We start from the raw sequence: 17,857 nt of genomic DNA on the forward strand, positions 1-17,857 counted from the left end.
TTAAATATCCCCCGCGGCATTTAAATTAAAAAAAAAAAGCCGGAAAAGAGCGTCTACACTGGCCCCGATCCTCCGGAAAAAAGCCCTTTTCCACAGGATCTCTTATTCCTACTTCAATATCCCCCGCGGATTTCCCTATTACGACCTGTGAAATTAGCATGCCCCTTTCGGAAAAGGGGCCAGTGTAGACGTAGCCTTAGAGCTACGCAAATGACGTAGCTGATTTTGAGTCAATTTCAAAACGGCTTATTTTGCCTACAAAGCACTTATTTCGAAATAAATCACTATTCCGAAACGTCCTTTACTCCTCGTGGAATGAGGTTTACACGGTCGTCGGAATAGCGAGCCCATTATATTTTGAAATAATGGGCATGCTCAAAAGAAACAGAATAGCTATTTTGGGATGCCTCCAGTATCCTGAAATAGCGCTGCTGTGTAGATGTAGCGGAAAGCTCTTGAAAACTGAATTGCTGTTAAACAAATAGATAAATCAGTGTTGCTCTCAGTGCACGGGAACTTGATTCTACAGTCATTAAGCCAAATTAGCTGCCTCCAACTATCCACAAAGTGGTAATTTTAATGTATGGGATAGACTAATAGCTCCGGGGACTATGTAAGTCTGTCATAATTGTCTCAGGATCTGAAGTTCACTTGTCGGAAGACACTAAACTTTCAAATGATATTTTCCTCTGTGCTTGCAGGCCATTATATACCTCTTGCTTTTACATGATTTTTTTTTCTTTGGAAGACTCTCTTCTGGAAGATGCACCATGAGCTTGAGACTTACTACTTGAGAGAAGAGCTGGTTGGAAACATTTCCAATTTTGAAAAATGTCAGTGGAAAAAATTTTTGCAGACACAAAACCAACACGGTTTTGGTGCACACGCACCCACATCGTTTATGTTTGGACTGGCTCTTCTTAAGATCCCACTGTATCGTTCTGGCTCTATCTCTCTGCACATTGAACTCTTGAGGGCAATTTTCAAGAAAGCGCAAAAATCAGCAAACTCAACTGAAGCACACCAATAACCCAAGGCATGCATGCAAGTTGGGGTTTGCCAATGTGCATTTGCCAGCCCCAGCCAGCGTGATGCTTTGTGTTTGTTTCAGGTTCATGCTAAAACGCACATGATCTGTTGTCTCCAGCAGAGATTGTGCATTAGCTGAAGATGTAGAAAGTTTTGAGAGAGAGGAAACTGAGGCTTCTGGCTTATCCTGAGGCATCTGTGGCTTAAATAATACACTCCCAACTCAGTTAACTTTTTCTTCTTTTGAAACCCTACATTATACTCTCTTAGAGATGTTTATATTTGATGAATAAGAAAAGGCAGACAAAGATAATAATATCCACAGGAGCACATCGGACCAGATGGGCTCCTGGTTCTCCTCCCCTAAGGAGTAAATGCTTTATCTGCCATATTGCCTGTCCTCGTCCATTTCTTTGTCTTCACAATAGAATGAATGCTGAACTACTCTGCAATACACAAAGCTATTTTAAGACAGACATTTGGAGGACAGGGTCATAATTCAAAATGATCTGGACAAACTAGAGAAATGGTGTAAGGTAAATAGGATGAAGTTTAATAAGGACAAATGCAAAGCACTCCACTTAGGAAGGAACAGTCCGTTTCACACCTAGGCTACGTCTACACTGGCACCCTTTTCCGGAAATGCTTAAAACGGAACAGTTTTCCGTTTTAAGTATTTCCGGAAAAAGTGCATCTACATTGGCAGGATGCTTTTCCGGAAAAGCACTTTTTCCGGAAAAGCATCCGTGGCCAATGTAGATGCGCTTTTCCGCAAAAAAGCCCCGATCGTCATTTTCGCGATAGGGGCTTTTTTTGCGGAAAAGACTACTGTGCTGTCTACACTGGCCCTTTTCCGGAACAGTTTTTCCGGAAAAGGACTTTTGCCCGAACGGGAGCAGCATAGTTTTTCTGGAAAAACACTGACAATTTTACAGTAGATCGTCATTGCTTTTCCAGAAAAGCAAGCGGCCAGTGTAGACAGCTGGCAAGTTATTCCGGAAAAGCGGCTGCTTTTCTGCAATAAGTGGCCCAGTGTAGACACAGCCATACAGAATGGGAAGCGACTGTCTAGGAAGGAGTACTGCAGAAAGGGATCTAGAGGTTGTAGTGGACCACAAGCTAAATGAGAGTCAACAGGGTGACACTGCTGGGGGGAAAAAAAAAAGCGCAAACATGCTTCCGGGATGCATTAGCAGGAGAGTTGTGAGCAAGACACAAGAAGTCATTCTTCCGCTCTACTCTGCGCTGATTAGGCCTGGATTGGAGAATTGTGTCCGTTTCTGGGCAGCACGTGTCTAGAAAGATGTGGAAAAATTGGAGAAGGTCCAGAGAAGAGCAACAAAAATGATGAAAGGTCTAGAAAACATGAGCTATGAGGGAAGACTGAAAGAACTGGGCTTGTTTCGTTTGGAAAGGAGAAGACTGAGAGGGGACATGAGAGCAGTTTTCAAGAATCTAAAAGGGTGTCACAAGGAGGAGGGAGTAAAAATGGTTCTCCTTGGCCTCTGATGATAGGACAAGAAGCAATGGGCTTAAACTGCAGCAAGGGAGGTTTAGGTTGGACATTAGGAAAAAAATCCTAATGGGCAGGGTGGTGAAACACTGGAATAAATTGCCTAGGGGGGTTGTGGATTCTCCATCACTGGAGATATTTAAAAGCAGGTTAGACAGACATCTGTCAGGGATGATTTAGATGGTGCTCGGTCCTGCCGTGAGGGTAGGGGACTGGACTTGATGATCTCTTGAGGTCCCTTCCAGTTCTAGTGTACTATGATTCGTATGGAGTAAAGTTCCTTGGGAAATGAGGCCTTAATTAGCATGATGCTTTGAATGGATGATATCGAGAAATAGTCTGAATCAGGATAAATCACGTCCTTTTGGGGGGACAGGAATTGAGTCTGAAATCTGAACAAGTTGCTGGGGCCTGTCGATTGTTCGCCGGTGTCGGGTGCCCTTCAGAGCCGCCCGGGATATCTGAGTGCTGTGGAGAGTTTACAAGCAAAGCCGCATGGAGCTAATCCCGATTAGCGTGGAGTTGAAGGGCAACGATCTGCCCTTGAACCTGCACAGCATGGGGCTGGGTGACCAATCCAGTGAACTCGGTTTATTACCTCAGGCCCTGCTTCCCAGCTGCTGGCATTAGTGGGACAGACGAATATCAGGATTAGGAGGATTACGCATGTGGCTGCACCTCTGCTGCTTTGTCCCTGTGTTTCATAAAATTTTGTCCTCGCCTAAGAGTCCCACTGGATGGCGTTTTTTCAAAACTGCCTGAGTGAGCGTGAGTCCCGCTGATTCTTCAACAGGGCTTGTGCTCCTAAATCCCTTAGGTGCTTTGGAAAATCCCATCCCTGATTCAGAATGGCAGAAAGTTTCTTTAAGGTGATCTGGGTATCAGCTCATAGTAGATCATGCCTTCTCCTGCCCTGACTGCTTCTCTGCAGCCTTGAACCTCCCTGGGCCCCTGTTGCTGGACCTGGGGTTTATTCCGGGCTGAACTCCTCTGGCTCACCCTGCCTTCCCCCAGCACTGCTCTGTCCAAGGCACCACTGCTAGCAGGCAGCAAGGCCCTTCTCCCGCCGGAACCGGAGCAAAAGTGAGCTCAGCCTGGCCAGCCATCTCTTTATACAAACCTGCTGGGCTCTGATTGGCTGCCAAAAGTCGTCTCCCAATTGGCTCCTGGGATCAGCCCTCCCCAGGTCTGTTTTAACCCTTTTTGCTCCAGTGCGGGGCAAACATTCCATCACACAGATGTTTAGTTCACCTGTACCCCACTTTCCAGGCAGTGCAAAGATGAAAAAAAAAAGCCCACGAATGCTTTTCCGTGGACACCATGAAGTCTGTGGGGATTTTGTCACTGACTGATGTGAACAGGATCAGGTTTTATAAGCCCCTTTTGTTATAAGGGTCAAAGAGCATCATTAGCAGGGTCTTTAGAGAAGTGGCGGCGTTTCACATTTTGAGAGTCCATCTGGGCCTCCCCATAAATGAGCAGCAGTTTCTGCAATCCTTCCCTGGAGTGGCCAGTGTAGGGGGATGGGGGGGGCAGCGCTGCAGGATTGTGGGATTTTCCCAAGCCCAGCTCCCATTGAAAGTCAATGGGACTTGTGTTCCTGAGTCATTTGGGTACTTTTGGAAATGCCACTAGCAATGAAGAGCAGACTGTCATTGGCTGGTCTCTCCCAGAGCCTCAGTCAGAGGCCCTCTGCCGCGTCCCTTCTCACAATGTCATTCCTATTGCTGTGGGCACAAGCACCCTCCTGCCTTCTCCACTGTGCGCATGTTGCTCACCTTAAACATGCACCCTGACGGGACAACGCAGCCTGCCCCTCCCCCCGCCCCCGAGTGAAAGGGAGCAGGCGCTTTTCATAGCAGCAGTTCAGGGAGAAATCCTGCAACACGTTTTCTTGTGGGGTTTTAACCTGGGAATTCTCTCTTTCATGGGAGCTGGGAACCAGACTTCTCCGAGCCCAGACTCAATCTAGCGCTCCTAGAAACACTGCTTTGAAGCTGGGTTAGAACTCCCAGGTGATAGGGCCAGCGGTGACTTTTTAAACTGAAGCATACATTGAACAGACTGGATTGGATCCATATCTCCAAACTTCAGAGCCCTAGGCCTCAGATATAATCTTTGGCCAAGCTTGTCAGAAGTGTCTTGTCATTTTAGTCATCTTCATTTGTGATGCCCAAATGGAGACTTTTTATAGCACCCTGATTTTCAGAGAGCCCGTCCGCCGAAAATCCTGACCCCTGTCTGTTTGCAGCATACTTAAGCCTGAACTTAGGTTGGGATGCTTCTTGTCAGTGTATCTCCTCCCCTCCCCCATACTGTTCCACTAACGACTGCTTAATGTTATTCAGCGCCCGTGTCACCTTCTTATCAGAGAGCGGCGCCGGGCGGCAAACCGAAAGTAGCCCTGGATCCCCATATTCGACTCAAGGATGGGAAATTCGAACTGGTAAGCTGAAAGGCTTCCTGCCTTGAAATTGTGATCTTTGTGCTCAGTAAAATGATAGAGAGGCTCCCACTCTGATTGGACAGAGCCGGCTACTTCGCCGCCTGTCCAGCTGCTGAATCGCGTTAAAGGAAGCTCAGACTACATAAGCACGTCTCTTATATTGCTTTTCCATGAAAGAAATTGCTGTAATTGAGGATGGTTAGGAGAAGACAGACCATGCAGGAGGGAGGGCAGGGGGTGGAAAATGGAAGGGGAAATCAGGTGAGGGGTGAGCAGTCATTTTTGATGGGGGGGCATTCCAAGAATTTGGTAAGTGGTTGAGGGCCGCACTCTTCCATATTAATGGATGGAGTGCGGGGTTTGGGACAGAGGTTGGGTGCAGAAGGGAGCCTGGGGTAAAGGACTGGGGTGCAGGAGAGGTGTGGGATCTGGGAGGGAGTTTGGGTGAAGGAGGGGGTTGTAACCTGGAGCAGAGTACTGGAGTGTAAGAGGGGGTGTCGTGTCCAGAAAGGAGTTTGGGTGCAGAAGAGGATTCTGACCTGGGAGAGGAGTGTAGGAGGAGGTGCAGGGTCTGGGAACGGGTTGTGACCTGGGGCAGGAGTTCAGGAGTGCGATCAGGGATGTGGGTTGTGACTGGGGGTAGGGGATTGGGGTGCAAGGTCTGGGAGGGGGTTGTGACCTGGTGCAGAGGTGCAGGAAAGGATGCAGGAATTTGGAATGTGACTGGGGGGCTGGGGATTGGGATGCAGGGTATGAGGGGGGTGGGTGGGTACAGAAGCAGAGATGCAGAAGGTTTGGGTTATGTGGGGCAGGGGTGCAGAAGGGGGGGTCAGAGGGTTGGGAGAAGGGAGGGCCTGGGGTGCCATAGGCAAGCTTTTGCCGGGAGATGCTTAGCTGGGCAACTCCGTGAGCCCTGAGTGAGAGAGGTACTTGTCCTGCAAACAAGCAGCTCCCATTGGCTGGTTTTCGGCCAATGGGAGCTGCAAGATTGTGCTGAGGGAGGAGGACAGCACGCGAAGCCTCTTTCCCTCTCCCCCTAGGTTCATAGCGTTCAGCTGCATTGGGGCGGTGTCTAGCTGAGGCTCCTGTATGCTGGATCTGACCCATGGGCCATATTTTGCCAGCCTCTGGGTTACATATTAAGATGTGTTCCATACTGTGACTGTCTGAGATCACCCCTGATATTAAGCTCCTGTGGCAGGCTCAGGGATTGAAACCTGCTCTCTAGCTCCAAAAGGGCTTTACTCATGGTTCTCTGCCTCAGATTGTTTTGTTGGCCACCATCTGATTCAGCATTCCCTGTGAACAGAGCAGCACCAATGTCCTGCTTGGAGACAGCTGCTTCTCTGCAGGGATAGGTGAGTTGCCTTTGGAAATAATGGGTCAACAAATGTTGAAGGCCAGAGGAAAACCTAAACACAAAATAGAGCAGCAAAAGAAAACACTTTCTGTGTCTGCCCATCTTATGGGCAGCCAATCAGGATGCAGGGGGAAGACTCGCTCCTGGTCTGAAAGCTAGAGATGAGCAAAATGCTTCAAAGCAAAAGTTTATCATTCTAAACTAGCCTTTTTTGATATTTTAAGAAATAGTTCATTTTTTAACTAAATCAGAAATAAAAACAAAATAGCATATTTGTTTTTCCCTTGCTGGCTTTCATACATGGCCGAAATCCTGTTTTCTTTTCTTGTCATTTAACAGAAATGGAAATTGGAAGGGAAGGTCCTCAGAAACCTTATTAAAATGAAAAATTGGTCAAGTTTGAACCCCAAACAGGAAAACAAACCTGATTAGTTTATATTTTACAAACCAGGTTTTGCCTTTTTCCATGTAGCTGCTATGAGCAAAATAATCATCTTGTATTGTCTTGTGGGAGTGTCACCCTGGCATGCTACATTTGGAGCCGTTGTCATTACCACAATATTGCGATAAAACGGCACTCCATTTTTGTCCTTTCCTTGTGCAGCACCTGGCAGATTGAGACCCTGGTCCAGGAGTAGGGCCCTGAAGTGCTACTTTGTACAAATAATAAGAGCCAAGAGGCTTAGCTCCAAATCCCAGTGGTAGTGGTTTGATACAGACTTCATTGCGCTTGTGAATGCATCTGGGATGCACTAACAGGTGTGCTGTGAGCAAGACACAGAAGCCATTCTTCTACTCCACTCTGCACTGATTAGGCCTCGGTTGGAGTATTGTGTCCAGTTCTGGGCACCACGTTTCAGGAAAGATGTGGAGAAATTGGAGAAGGTCCAGAAAAGAGAAGAACAACAAGAATGATTAAAGGTCTAGAAAACATGAGCTACGAGGAAGGGCTGAAGGAATTAGGCTTGTTTAGTTCAGAAAAGACAAGACTGAGAGGGGACATGATAGCAGTTTTCAGGTAGCTAAAGGATGTCACAGGGAAGAGGGGGGGAAATTGTTCTCCTTGGCCTCTGATGATAGGACAAGAAGCAATGGGTTTAAATTGCAACAAGGGAGGAGGTTTAGGTTGGACATTAGGAAAAACTTCCTAACTGTCAAGGTGGTTCAGCACTGGAATAAATTGCCTAGTGGGGTTGTGGAATCTCCATCTCTGGAGATATTTAAGAACAGGTTGGATGAACATTTGTCAGGGATGATCTAGATGGTGGTTTGCCCTGCTGTGAGGGCAGGGGACTTGCCTTGATGACCTTTCAAGGTGTCTTCCAGTTCTTGTATTTTATGATGATTCTATGATAGGGTATTTTATTGTATAGTTTAATATGGCATCCCATGGGTACCACTAAGGCTAAGTAATAGATTACTCTGTGAAGTGCAGCCCCAACCCACTAGCTGCTGGCATTGGTAATAGCGTAACACACTTTAAAGAGATCATGCTTGTATTGAAAGGAGAAAGGTTACTGTTTGCAATTGCACACTCTCCAGAACTGTGCCTTACTGGTTCCTGCTGGGAGGAGGGGTGTCTCCCTTTTTTGTTGGATCACCGGATGTGAGCGGGTACCTCTTGAAGATGGGAAGGGGGATTTTGGCTCCCCAGTCGATGGGAGTGCTGTGTTCAGAAGCGGAGGTTGTGGTGCACGCAGCAGATTGAACCGATTCTTACCACGGGGTGGTAGTGCGTGTACATCTGGCTGCTGGGTGAGCAGCTGGCTGACTCAGCAAAAGGAGCCTGTGCACAGACCTCTGGTGCCTCTTGTCACATTTCTGTGAGCTGACTTCCATCTTCATGTTGTCTTCATATGGCTTGTTCATGGAATCAAGAGCACCCTGCTGTTTGGTGCATGAGTGTCTATCTCAGTCTTATCCATGCTACAGTTCCCACTGAGGACTTTCTCCTGTAGCTCAAGAGGAGGAGACTTGTGTTTCTAGCTCTGGAGGGCACACAGTGAATCCCTGGGGAGGGTCAGTACACGAGCACTCTTGGAGCTGCAGGGTGGGTGAAGGACCAGGACTGGTAGGACCGAGCGAGAGGATCTCGATCTTGAAGAATGAGCCCCATGATGGAAAAGTTGGAGAACAATTGCTACAGGGTTTTATCCAAAATAGGGCATGGCCTTATTTACGTAGTTCTGTAGTTTCCTCTCTTTGCTCGAGCCATCATTTGGTAGGAAACATCGGGGGTTTTGGTCAGTTAATCTGGCAATATGTCATTCGTTTTTAAATGTGATGGTACATTCTCAAATCAATGCACTGGACTGTTCTTTTGTGTCTGCACTAAGGTCCAGTGGAATGGGGTGGTGGAATCTCCATCCCTAAAGGTGTTTAAGTCCCGGCTTGACAAAGCCCTGGCTGGGGGGATTTTAGTTGGGGTTGGTCCTTCTTTTAGCAGGGGGTTGGACATGATAACTCCCGAGATCTCTTCCAACCCTGTGAGTCTCTGATTCTATGATATGTTGAACTACAAGTATATTTGTTTCTTAGCTTGAATCTTTCTCGACTCTTCCGCACAAACATTGAGTTTGGGCTCCTGAGGACGGTGTCAGTGAAAGGCATCGGGGTCAGTGTGCCGCTTGCTTTCCGGAGAGATTAAAAAATGACAAACCTACTGCGAGAATCTGGTGCCTGCCTGTTTGCATAGAATAAATCAATAGCATCGGGTCACATGATCTAATCTGCACCTACATCATCTAGTGCTGGGATTCAGTCTGCTCCATCACATTCCCCCCCCTTCTTTTTTTTTTTTCTAATCCAGTGCCTGACCGGGGCACATCGGGCTATTAATAGCCATGTGAAACACAGGTCAGGTAATGTGAAATACAGACACAGCGCTCCAAACATTGATTACACTATTAGGATCACAGAGCACATCCAGTACAATTAAGTTCAAGTCCTAATCTGATTAATGAGCTGCAGGGATAATAGGCTTCTACCAAACTATAAGGACAAGACTTGTGAAAAAATCACAAACTGTCGCTCCGTGGCTGAGTTTAGTTGGTCTGTGGTCAAGAAGTGTGTGTGTCATTCCTCCAAAAGTCAGAGCTGTAGAGAAAGCTTGGAATAGAATCTTGCACACATTTGAATTCTCCTGGCTTGGTTTTGTGTCCAGAGAGCCCCCCAAATCCTCCTACAGGAAGGTTATCGTCAGCACCAGTATTATACATCTATAGAGAGCTTTTGATTTAGAAAAGATGCCCACAAGGCTCTTTACTATCTATAGATCCAGTCCTGGCCTCATTGAAATTGTGTTGGTCTAAATTCCCAGTTACACTAACCTACACCCATTTCAAGGCCCCTTTGTGTTGCTAGAATGATGTAAGTGGGCTGTGGTGAAAATGGGTGTTTACACTTAAGCTGCTACCGCTGCAATACTGCAGTTGCGCTACTGTAGCACTTCAGGGTAGACGCTACCCAAGCTGACAGGACGGGGTTCTTCCACCGCTCCGAAAGGCAGTAGCTAAGTCTACAGGAGAATTCTTCCATCAGCCCAGTGTTCGCTGCACTGGAGGCTAGGTGTGAATTTTTCATACCCCAGAGAGGTGTAGCTAGGCCAGTGTAAGTTCCAAGGTAGACCAGCTTGAAGTGAGAATTAGGCCTAACATAACATCTTAAATTGTGCTTGAATGCCTGAAGTTCTGGATGTGGATTTAGATCCCTTTTAAAAAGTTTTAGTTAAAGCGTTTTGATAAACAAAATATTCCAATCCTCACCAAAGGATGGGGACTGGAACTGAGTGGAGAAGTCTAATTAATTTAAGATTCTTTGGGTTCCTTATTCGCAACTATTTTATATCAAATATCAAAATATGCACAGCCCCACCCACCGGCACTGTATTTTCTGCCAGACTGAAGTTTCCACTTCATGCACCTGACGAAGTGGGTTCGAAGTGAGTAGCCTCTGTTTGTCTGTAAATGAATGACAGGAGAAGGATCGTGTGAGGATTACCTTTTGTGTTCTGTCCCTCTGGGGCATTTGGTATTGTCCACTGTTGGCTGGATGGACCATTGGTCTGACCCGATATGGCCGTTCTTATGATATGTCTCTTCCAATGTGTCAGATGCTGTATAGAAAGATACCAGACACCCCAAGAAAGATACCAGACACCAGCTGTATCTGGTTCTGTTGTGCTTGCTAGAACTGATACATCTTCCTGGGCAAGACATGACTTTTCTGGGTGTAGAAGTGAGAGTTTGCTGCCACCTTATGGTGGATGAAGCGGTTGCCTTTTGAGTTTGGAATCTCAGGAAAATCAGGAACATAGCATGTGGGCAGAAAATTTTCATCTAGAAAGGCACAGTGCTTCTTGGTTAGAATTCAGGAATGTATTTCCTCTTTGGTCTCGGGTTTTAACACAAAGTTGCTTCCTGTATAAATTGCTTAACATTCTTTGCCTTGCACTTTCAAAGCTGGGACAAGTTTCCGAGGGGCAGCCGTGTTAGTCTGTTTCAGCAGAAACAACAAGTAGTCCTGTCGCACCTTGAAGACTAACATGTATTTGGGCATTAGCTTCCATGGGCTGGAACCCACTTCGTCAGGTGCATGAAGTGAAAACTTCAGTCTGGCAGGGCTATATACACCCACACAAAGATGGATACAAAGATGGTGTAACAGTTAACTCGAACTAAGGACTTAGTTCGAATTAACATTTGACTGCCGCGTGTAGCAGTTAGTTCGGACTTAGGGGATTTAACAATGGTGCCCGGACGGGAAGATGCAAATAAAGCCCGGGATATTTAAATCCCGGGCTTCATTTGCAACTTCGAATGCCTGCATTAGCCTCCCTAGTTCGAACTAGGGGGCTAATGTAGACATACCCTTACTGAGTGTCCAGGGAGACTGAGATGCTCTGCTACTGGTTTTTGTATGTTACCATTATTGATGCTTGATCTGTGCCCACTTATTCTTTTGCATAGAGACAGTTCGGTTTGGCCAACGTACATGGCAGGGGGCATGGCTGGCACATGATGGCCTATATCACATTAATAGTTGTGCGGGTGAACGCGCCCCTGATGATGTGCTTCTAATGTAGGCTCTGGCCCTGACTCACTGCAGAATGGGACCATGCATTAGTCACCTAATCTGTGCCCCTCGGTCCTGTCCTCGATCAAACGGGAATAACGCAGATTTTTTGCCTCGATGCGGCTGTGGTGAGGTTAGATTAATTCATGTTTGTGTCTTCTACACGGCCTGGGATCGATGGAGCTCTTGGTTTGGGGGGCACGTGAAGGATTATTTCAGTGACTGCCGACAAAAGCAGCCAGACTTGTATTGTTTTTGCGCACTGACCACGCGGAACACTCACTCTGGAGAGGTACGGGGGAGAGCGTCAGTGGGACCCGAAAGGAAGCTGAACTTCTAGGAGCATAACCTCAGCTGGCGGAATTGGCCATAGGTCGGGATGGATCGGTGACCGTTTACACCAGCTGTGGCTCTGTCCCGCGCTCTGCAGGGAATACGCATGGGAAGAAATCCAAGCTGACAGTCTTGGGGGGACACCCTAGAGATGCAGCGTGGTTGCAAATCTAGGTAAGGAAGTGACATGGAGACCTAGGCCCGAGCTGCTCCATGAAACGTCTGAATTGCCTGAATAATGATGAACTCTCTGATAAAGCCAGCTCTAAATGCCCTCCCTCCAGCTCCTTCCAGAAGACTTGCATTCTGCGGGGGTGATTCTGAGGACTTGTTGCTTCTGTTTAAAGGTGCTGCAATATCTGGGTCTGGATGTGACGGAGGAGAAGAAGAGGCAGTTACGGCAGAGTCTGACCACAGATTCGCAGGGAACAGTGGCCTATGGAGGTGAGCAGGGTGCTGCTATGTGCAGTCTGAGACAGAAAGTGCATTTCGTCCCTGAGAGAACTCCCTTGACTGCTCTGGGATGTGAGACGTGCCATGCGTGAGGCGACAGCTAGGGTAAAGAAACAGACACAAGAACCCCTGCGTCTTGGCAGGGATTTAGACTATATGACCCTTGTGGTCCCTTCTGCCCTGATGGTTCGGTGCCCAGATGGGTTTTAACTCAGATGCAGTTTATTCAGTAACTAGTCACACGTGGAAAATGGCTTCTGACAGACCCATGTATGATGGGAGTAGCAGAGAGAGCACTGGCCTGGTCTCCTCAAACCTTCAGCCTGCTTGAGACACCAGTGGCAAAAGGAAACTGCGAACACAGAATTTCCAGAAGGAAATGGCTGCCCCCTAGGTTCGGCCGTGCCACGGTTTGTCTCTTCACTGAAGTTTGGCAGCACTTCCAAGAAGTTTCTCTGGGGAAAATGCTAGGTTGGTTTTTTTAATCCTAAGCAATGCCTTCTGGAAAGCTGGCAGAGCAAACTGGCATACTGCATACTCACGTGTCATTCAGCATAGAGAGGTTTGGGTGGAGAGAGAGATCCGTTTCTCAGTGGAAGCTGGTGGGGTTCACTATAATGTGAGTAGCGATGGAAATGAATTGTATCTTCTTCTCATGGATAAACGGTGGAATGAACTGGCCGTGTAAACTCAGTTCCAGACTCTCTCCTCATGCTGTCACCACTCTCTCTTTTTCCCTGATAGATTTTCTTCAAGCACTCAGGGATCTGCTGCAAGATGAGCTGGAGGAGGCTGGCCTTGAGGCCAGTTCTGTGCTCTTCACTCAACACGAAGTGGCCAGTTTATTGGATACGTCTGCTTTTCATTCTCTGGTCAGCCTTAGCCAAATACTGTTTCTTGCTTCTTTTCCTAGCCTATTGCACCCTGCTTCAGTTTGAAGGTTCCTCGCAGGGCTTGTGGCCACTTACCGGGAGATTGGCCCTGCGGAGATTGATCTTTTGGGGTTCAATTTAGCAGGTCTAGTAAGGACCTGCTAAATCGACTGCTGATGACATCCCCTGTCGACTCTGGTACTCCACCGGGTTGTGAAGCGTAGGGGAAGTCAATGGGAGAGTTTCTCCTGTCGACCTCCCCAGTGGAGACACCATAGAAATTTGATCTAAGGTACAACATAGCTGGAGTTGCATATCTTAGGTCGACTTTGCCCCCTAGTGTAGGCCTGGGGTCAGATCAAAGACATTCTGGGACTTACTGTGAGTTGCTGTAATGGGACAGGATTTGGGATCAAGCAACTCTGTGTCCTAGATTCTTGGTCTGGATGACAGCTGTAAGCTGTGGAAGAAGATAGTGACAGTGCTGTGTTTCTCCAAAAGGCAGAGAAGGCAAAGATTAGGCCATTGTTCACTGATACTTTAGTTATAGAAAGGAGAAATATAGGCTAGTATTTTATCCCTTAATCAGAAAGATTGAAGGATGTCCCATAGAAGACCTGACTTCACATGCTAATGAATAAAGAATACCTGTGTAATCGTTTGAAGGAAGCTGCTAATGTCTACTTTCTAGTCATACAAAAGGAAAAGATACCATAGTAAAGCCATTCTAGCTATTGCATTGCCTACAGGGGCCCCCTTATGTCATTTTGATGGTGATACAGAAGGACAGTTAGCCATGGTGACTCCAATCCAGCTATTGTCACTTCAGTAACGCAGTGAGAATTAACCATTGTTCCAGCTGTCTCGCGACAGGGAGACGGAATTGTTTTGGAATACAAAACCACAAGTAGATTATTTATTGTGACACTTGATTTGTTTTGTAAAAACACAAACCGTCTTTGAAAATGATTTGGAATCATTTTGGTTGGGGTCTGTCGGAACTGTTCTTGCGTTGTCCCCTCATGCTTATGGTGAGGGAAAAGCCGAACTCACTCACCGTGTGCACCAATGCGTTCCAGACTTTGGACTCTGTCGGCTGTACTGACGGCGAGGAACTAGAACAGCTCCAGCTGGAAATGACAGATCTGCGGCAGGAAGTCCGAAGGCTGAAGGTGAGGCTTGTCTTTTGAGCGCGTTTTTCTGTCTCGAGCATTTCGCCATAACTCAGTGCTTCAGTATTCAAATACAGTGGATGCAACAGTGTGACAATTACGCAGGTCTTCTGTGTGTATTACACCTTTGCATTATTAAGGCTTTGTCGGAGGCGGCCACTGTTTTGCCTTTGGTTTAATACAGATTGCTACAGAGGAGGCAGAGCTATGATGCTGCCTGTCATGGAAACGCCATTTTTGTCCTTTCTCTGGTGTTTTCCTTATAACGAAAGTTTAATGTGCTGAAAGGGCGCAGTTAGTTTTCTGTGGAAAACTGTGAAAGAAAATAAATCTCTTTTAAAATATTCCTAACACGAATCATTCAAATCTCATGCTAACCCCTAGCAATCCTGCCCTCCCTGCCCCCGATCTAACCAAATATTGGCAGCTCAGTTGTTGAAAGCATCCTGGCGGCAAGGCGCATTTGTGAGCTGCCTTGGCTGCAGCTCCTCCAGAAGCCAGTTGCCGAGCTGGAGTGCATCGAAAAATATGGCTGCTGTAGAGGAGAGCTGCAAGTCCGTGGCTGCTGCTAGTGAATTAATCCAGGAAAGTCCGATTGCCTGTGTTACTCAGGAGATGGGACTAGGGGATCGCAGTGCTTCCTCGTGGCTTTTTAATCTGAGTCCGTGCGCTGTCAGACATGATGCCTGATCAAGTGAAAATCTTCCTCCTAGTCTCTTCTGACAGAGGTGGAAAGCAGCAAGAAGTCGATGGAAGATGAACTTCAGAGACTGAACCAGGTTTGTTTGGGGGTTCAGTAGGTGGGCTGCCCCAGGGAGAGAGGGCAACTCCAGCCCTCTCTCACCGCAGAAGCTTGGAACAGGTGAGAAGCACCTCCCCATGGCCGCTGCAGCTGGCATAGCTGGGGGAGGGGTGCATGTCCGCCAGCTAGGAGACAGACAGACAGACAAACTCTGAAATATATAGCAGATTGCTGTCCCTTTCTCCACCTCCGCCCCTTGCTGGCCCAACAGCCGGATAGCGGTCCCTGTTCCCATTTCTGGCCCACTGCTGCCCCCTGTGGTTATTCTGCAGTATAACTCCCTCTTACTCCTTTCCAATTGATGAGAAGCAATTGAATTCCAGGCACATTCCATTGTTTGGCACAACCAAACCCGACCTTGTTTTAAGTTATGGTAAGAGGAAGCTGCCTATCAGATTTGTTTAGGAGGAGTTCTGGAACAGACTCACGGATGGGACAGTCAGGTGCACTTTTCTAAGAACATAAGCACGGCCATACTGGATCAGACCAAAGATCCATCTAACCCAGTATCCTGTCTGCCAACAGAGGCCAATACCAGATGCCCCAGAAGGAATGGACAGAACATGGAATCATCAAGTGATTCCTCTTCTGTCATCAATTTCCAGATAAAGGCTAGGCACACCATTCCTGTCCATCCTGGCTAATAGCCACTGATGGACTTATCCTTCATGAATTTATGTAGCTCTTTTTTGAACCCCGTCAAAGTCCTGTTTTTCACAAAATCCTCTGGCAAGGAGTTCCACAAGTTGACTGTGCGCTAAGTGAAGAACAGCGTCCTTTTGTTTGTTTTAAACCTGCAGCCTATGAATATACTATAAAACTAAAATACTATACTAAAATATCTAGTAGGAGAATAGAAGATAGTTGGTGCACAGTAACATGGGAAAAGCAGCCCAGGAATGCAGATCGGTTGGTATAATGTTGGGGGCTGGTGGGATGTTAACAGATTCTCCCTGCTGATTCCAGAAGGCGCTGGATTTCTTGTCTGAGAACCGCACCCTGCATAGCAAGCTGCAGGTGGCTGAGGTGGTGCAGCAGCAAGCCCACAGCGCAGAGCAGGACTACGAGGAAGTGATCCACCTGCTAGAGGCAGAAATCACCGAGCTGAAAACTCAGCTACTAGGGAAGAAAACAAAGCATGTCTGTGAAGCAGAGGTAATGGGCCCCCAGGAGGGGCTGGCTGGGGACTCAGTGGGAAAGCCTCTGACTCTTACTTTTTAAACAGCATTTAATTTCTAGATTGGCTGTAAGTTGTGAAACAAGAGGCTAGCAGAATCCCAAGGTGCATGGGCATATTTAATATGATTTCCAGAGACCAGGTCAAAAGGCGTCCTCCCCAGAGAGTAATACCCAAGCCAGCTCCTCTGCCAATCACCGTGGCTCCACTGACACTGCATGTGCCTCCACTGAGACCCTCACCCCCCCATTGCTAATCTCCGGCAAAAACTTGTAGCGGGCCCTGGAGATCAGTGACTGCATTAGCGGGCTGGCATAGGGAGCCGATTCCAGAATAGGGGGCCTGCCTTTGAGAGCCCACAGCCCCCAGGTGGTTCAGTCTAGGGACTGCTATCTTGAATGCACACACCCCTGCGCACACTTCCCCCCCCCAACTGATCATAACGATCAATGGTCACGAAGAGAGCCACATGGGAGCCAAGTCAGACTGGGACCGGACTAAGGCTGGCTGAGGCGGAGGCCAGTCGGCATGAGATGTATCTTGGCCAGCTGCTCCGGTTTGGGAAGGGTAATTCCTGTATTTCAGCTAAATACTATTGCCACCTGCTCCACCCCTGCAAACAGTCTCTCTAGCGGCGCTTGCACCAATGGCAGAAGTGGGCTGCTACGGTGCGGCACGCTGAACCGGCGAGTTCTATTAGCTGGGACAGCACATGGAGGCTGTGTCTCCACTACCAACTTCTTTCGAAACAATAACTCCCAAAATAACTGTTTTGAAATCAGCGTATTCCTCATCACAAGCAGGAGTTGTTATTTTGAAATAACGGGCTCGGTAGCGCGGACGCTCGCCTTGTTATTTCGAAATAACTCCCCCATGTAGACGGGCCCGGAAAACTCCCTGCTGGCCAGCCCTTCTCCTGGCTGCTGCGTCTGTGTGCAGGGCTGGGAGCGCGAGAGCAGCTGGAGAAGCTACCGTTTTTCTGCTTCTTTCCCCGCTGTCCCTCCTAGCTGAGTAAGGAGCAGAACGCCAGCCCCACCCCCAGCCCGGTGCACAGATGCGCCAGTTCGGTGGAGGGGCAGGGGGCAGAGCTGGAGTTCTGCTCCTGTCCCTGCTGGGAGGGGCAGTGGGGAAAGAAGCAGAAAAAATGGTAACTCCTCGGGCTGCTGTAGCGCTCCCAGCCCTGCCTCCCAGAGCCCCGCCCCGTACACAGAGACGCGGCAGCCAGGGGAGGGCGGGGGTGGCTGGCAGGGAGTCTTTCTGGGTACATCTACACTGGGGACATGCTGCTGTCCTGCCCCCAGCTGCAACTCCTCCTGCGTCCTGCCCCCAGGTAATGTGGGGGAAGGGGAAGAGCATGAGGGTCCTGAGCGGGGGGCAGAGTCATGTGGGGAAGTCCCGCCCCCTTAGCTGGTGTGCCCTCCCCCTCCTGTATTGCTAAGAACTTTTGTTTACTTGCACCACTGAGTTGCATGTAGGGATATAAATAAACGATTACAATTATGTCATTTGTCGGTTAGCCATTGGTGGGGCAGTGCAGGGCAGCCAGGGCAGGTGTCGTATGGGGCTGTGGGCAGGTACGGCGGGGCCATGGTCCCACGTGCCCCCGCTAGGGCTGCTGTGGCACAGC

General features: G+C 48.1%; 1 protein-coding gene across 1 annotated transcript in view; it reads left to right on the forward strand.

Moving 5' to 3' along the window:
* The window catches only part of LOC102446363 (syntaxin-binding protein 4-like), a 107,521-nt gene that overhangs the window by 80,595 nt on the left and 9,069 nt on the right, over positions 1-17,857 (forward strand). The window contains exons 12-17 of the mRNA XM_075899243.1: positions 4,891-4,988; positions 12,102-12,198; positions 12,952-13,079; positions 14,159-14,251; positions 14,965-15,030; positions 16,020-16,208. Of these exons, the coding sequence (XP_075755358.1) occupies positions 4,891-4,988; positions 12,102-12,198; positions 12,952-13,079; positions 14,159-14,251; positions 14,965-15,030; positions 16,020-16,208 (671 nt within the window). The remainder of the gene's footprint in view (positions 1-4,890; positions 4,989-12,101; positions 12,199-12,951; positions 13,080-14,158; positions 14,252-14,964; positions 15,031-16,019; positions 16,209-17,857) is intronic.

This window comes from Pelodiscus sinensis, chromosome 16 (genome assembly GCF_049634645.1).
Source record: "Pelodiscus sinensis isolate JC-2024 chromosome 16, ASM4963464v1, whole genome shotgun sequence".
Taxonomy (NCBI): Eukaryota; Metazoa; Chordata; order Testudines; family Trionychidae; genus Pelodiscus; species Pelodiscus sinensis.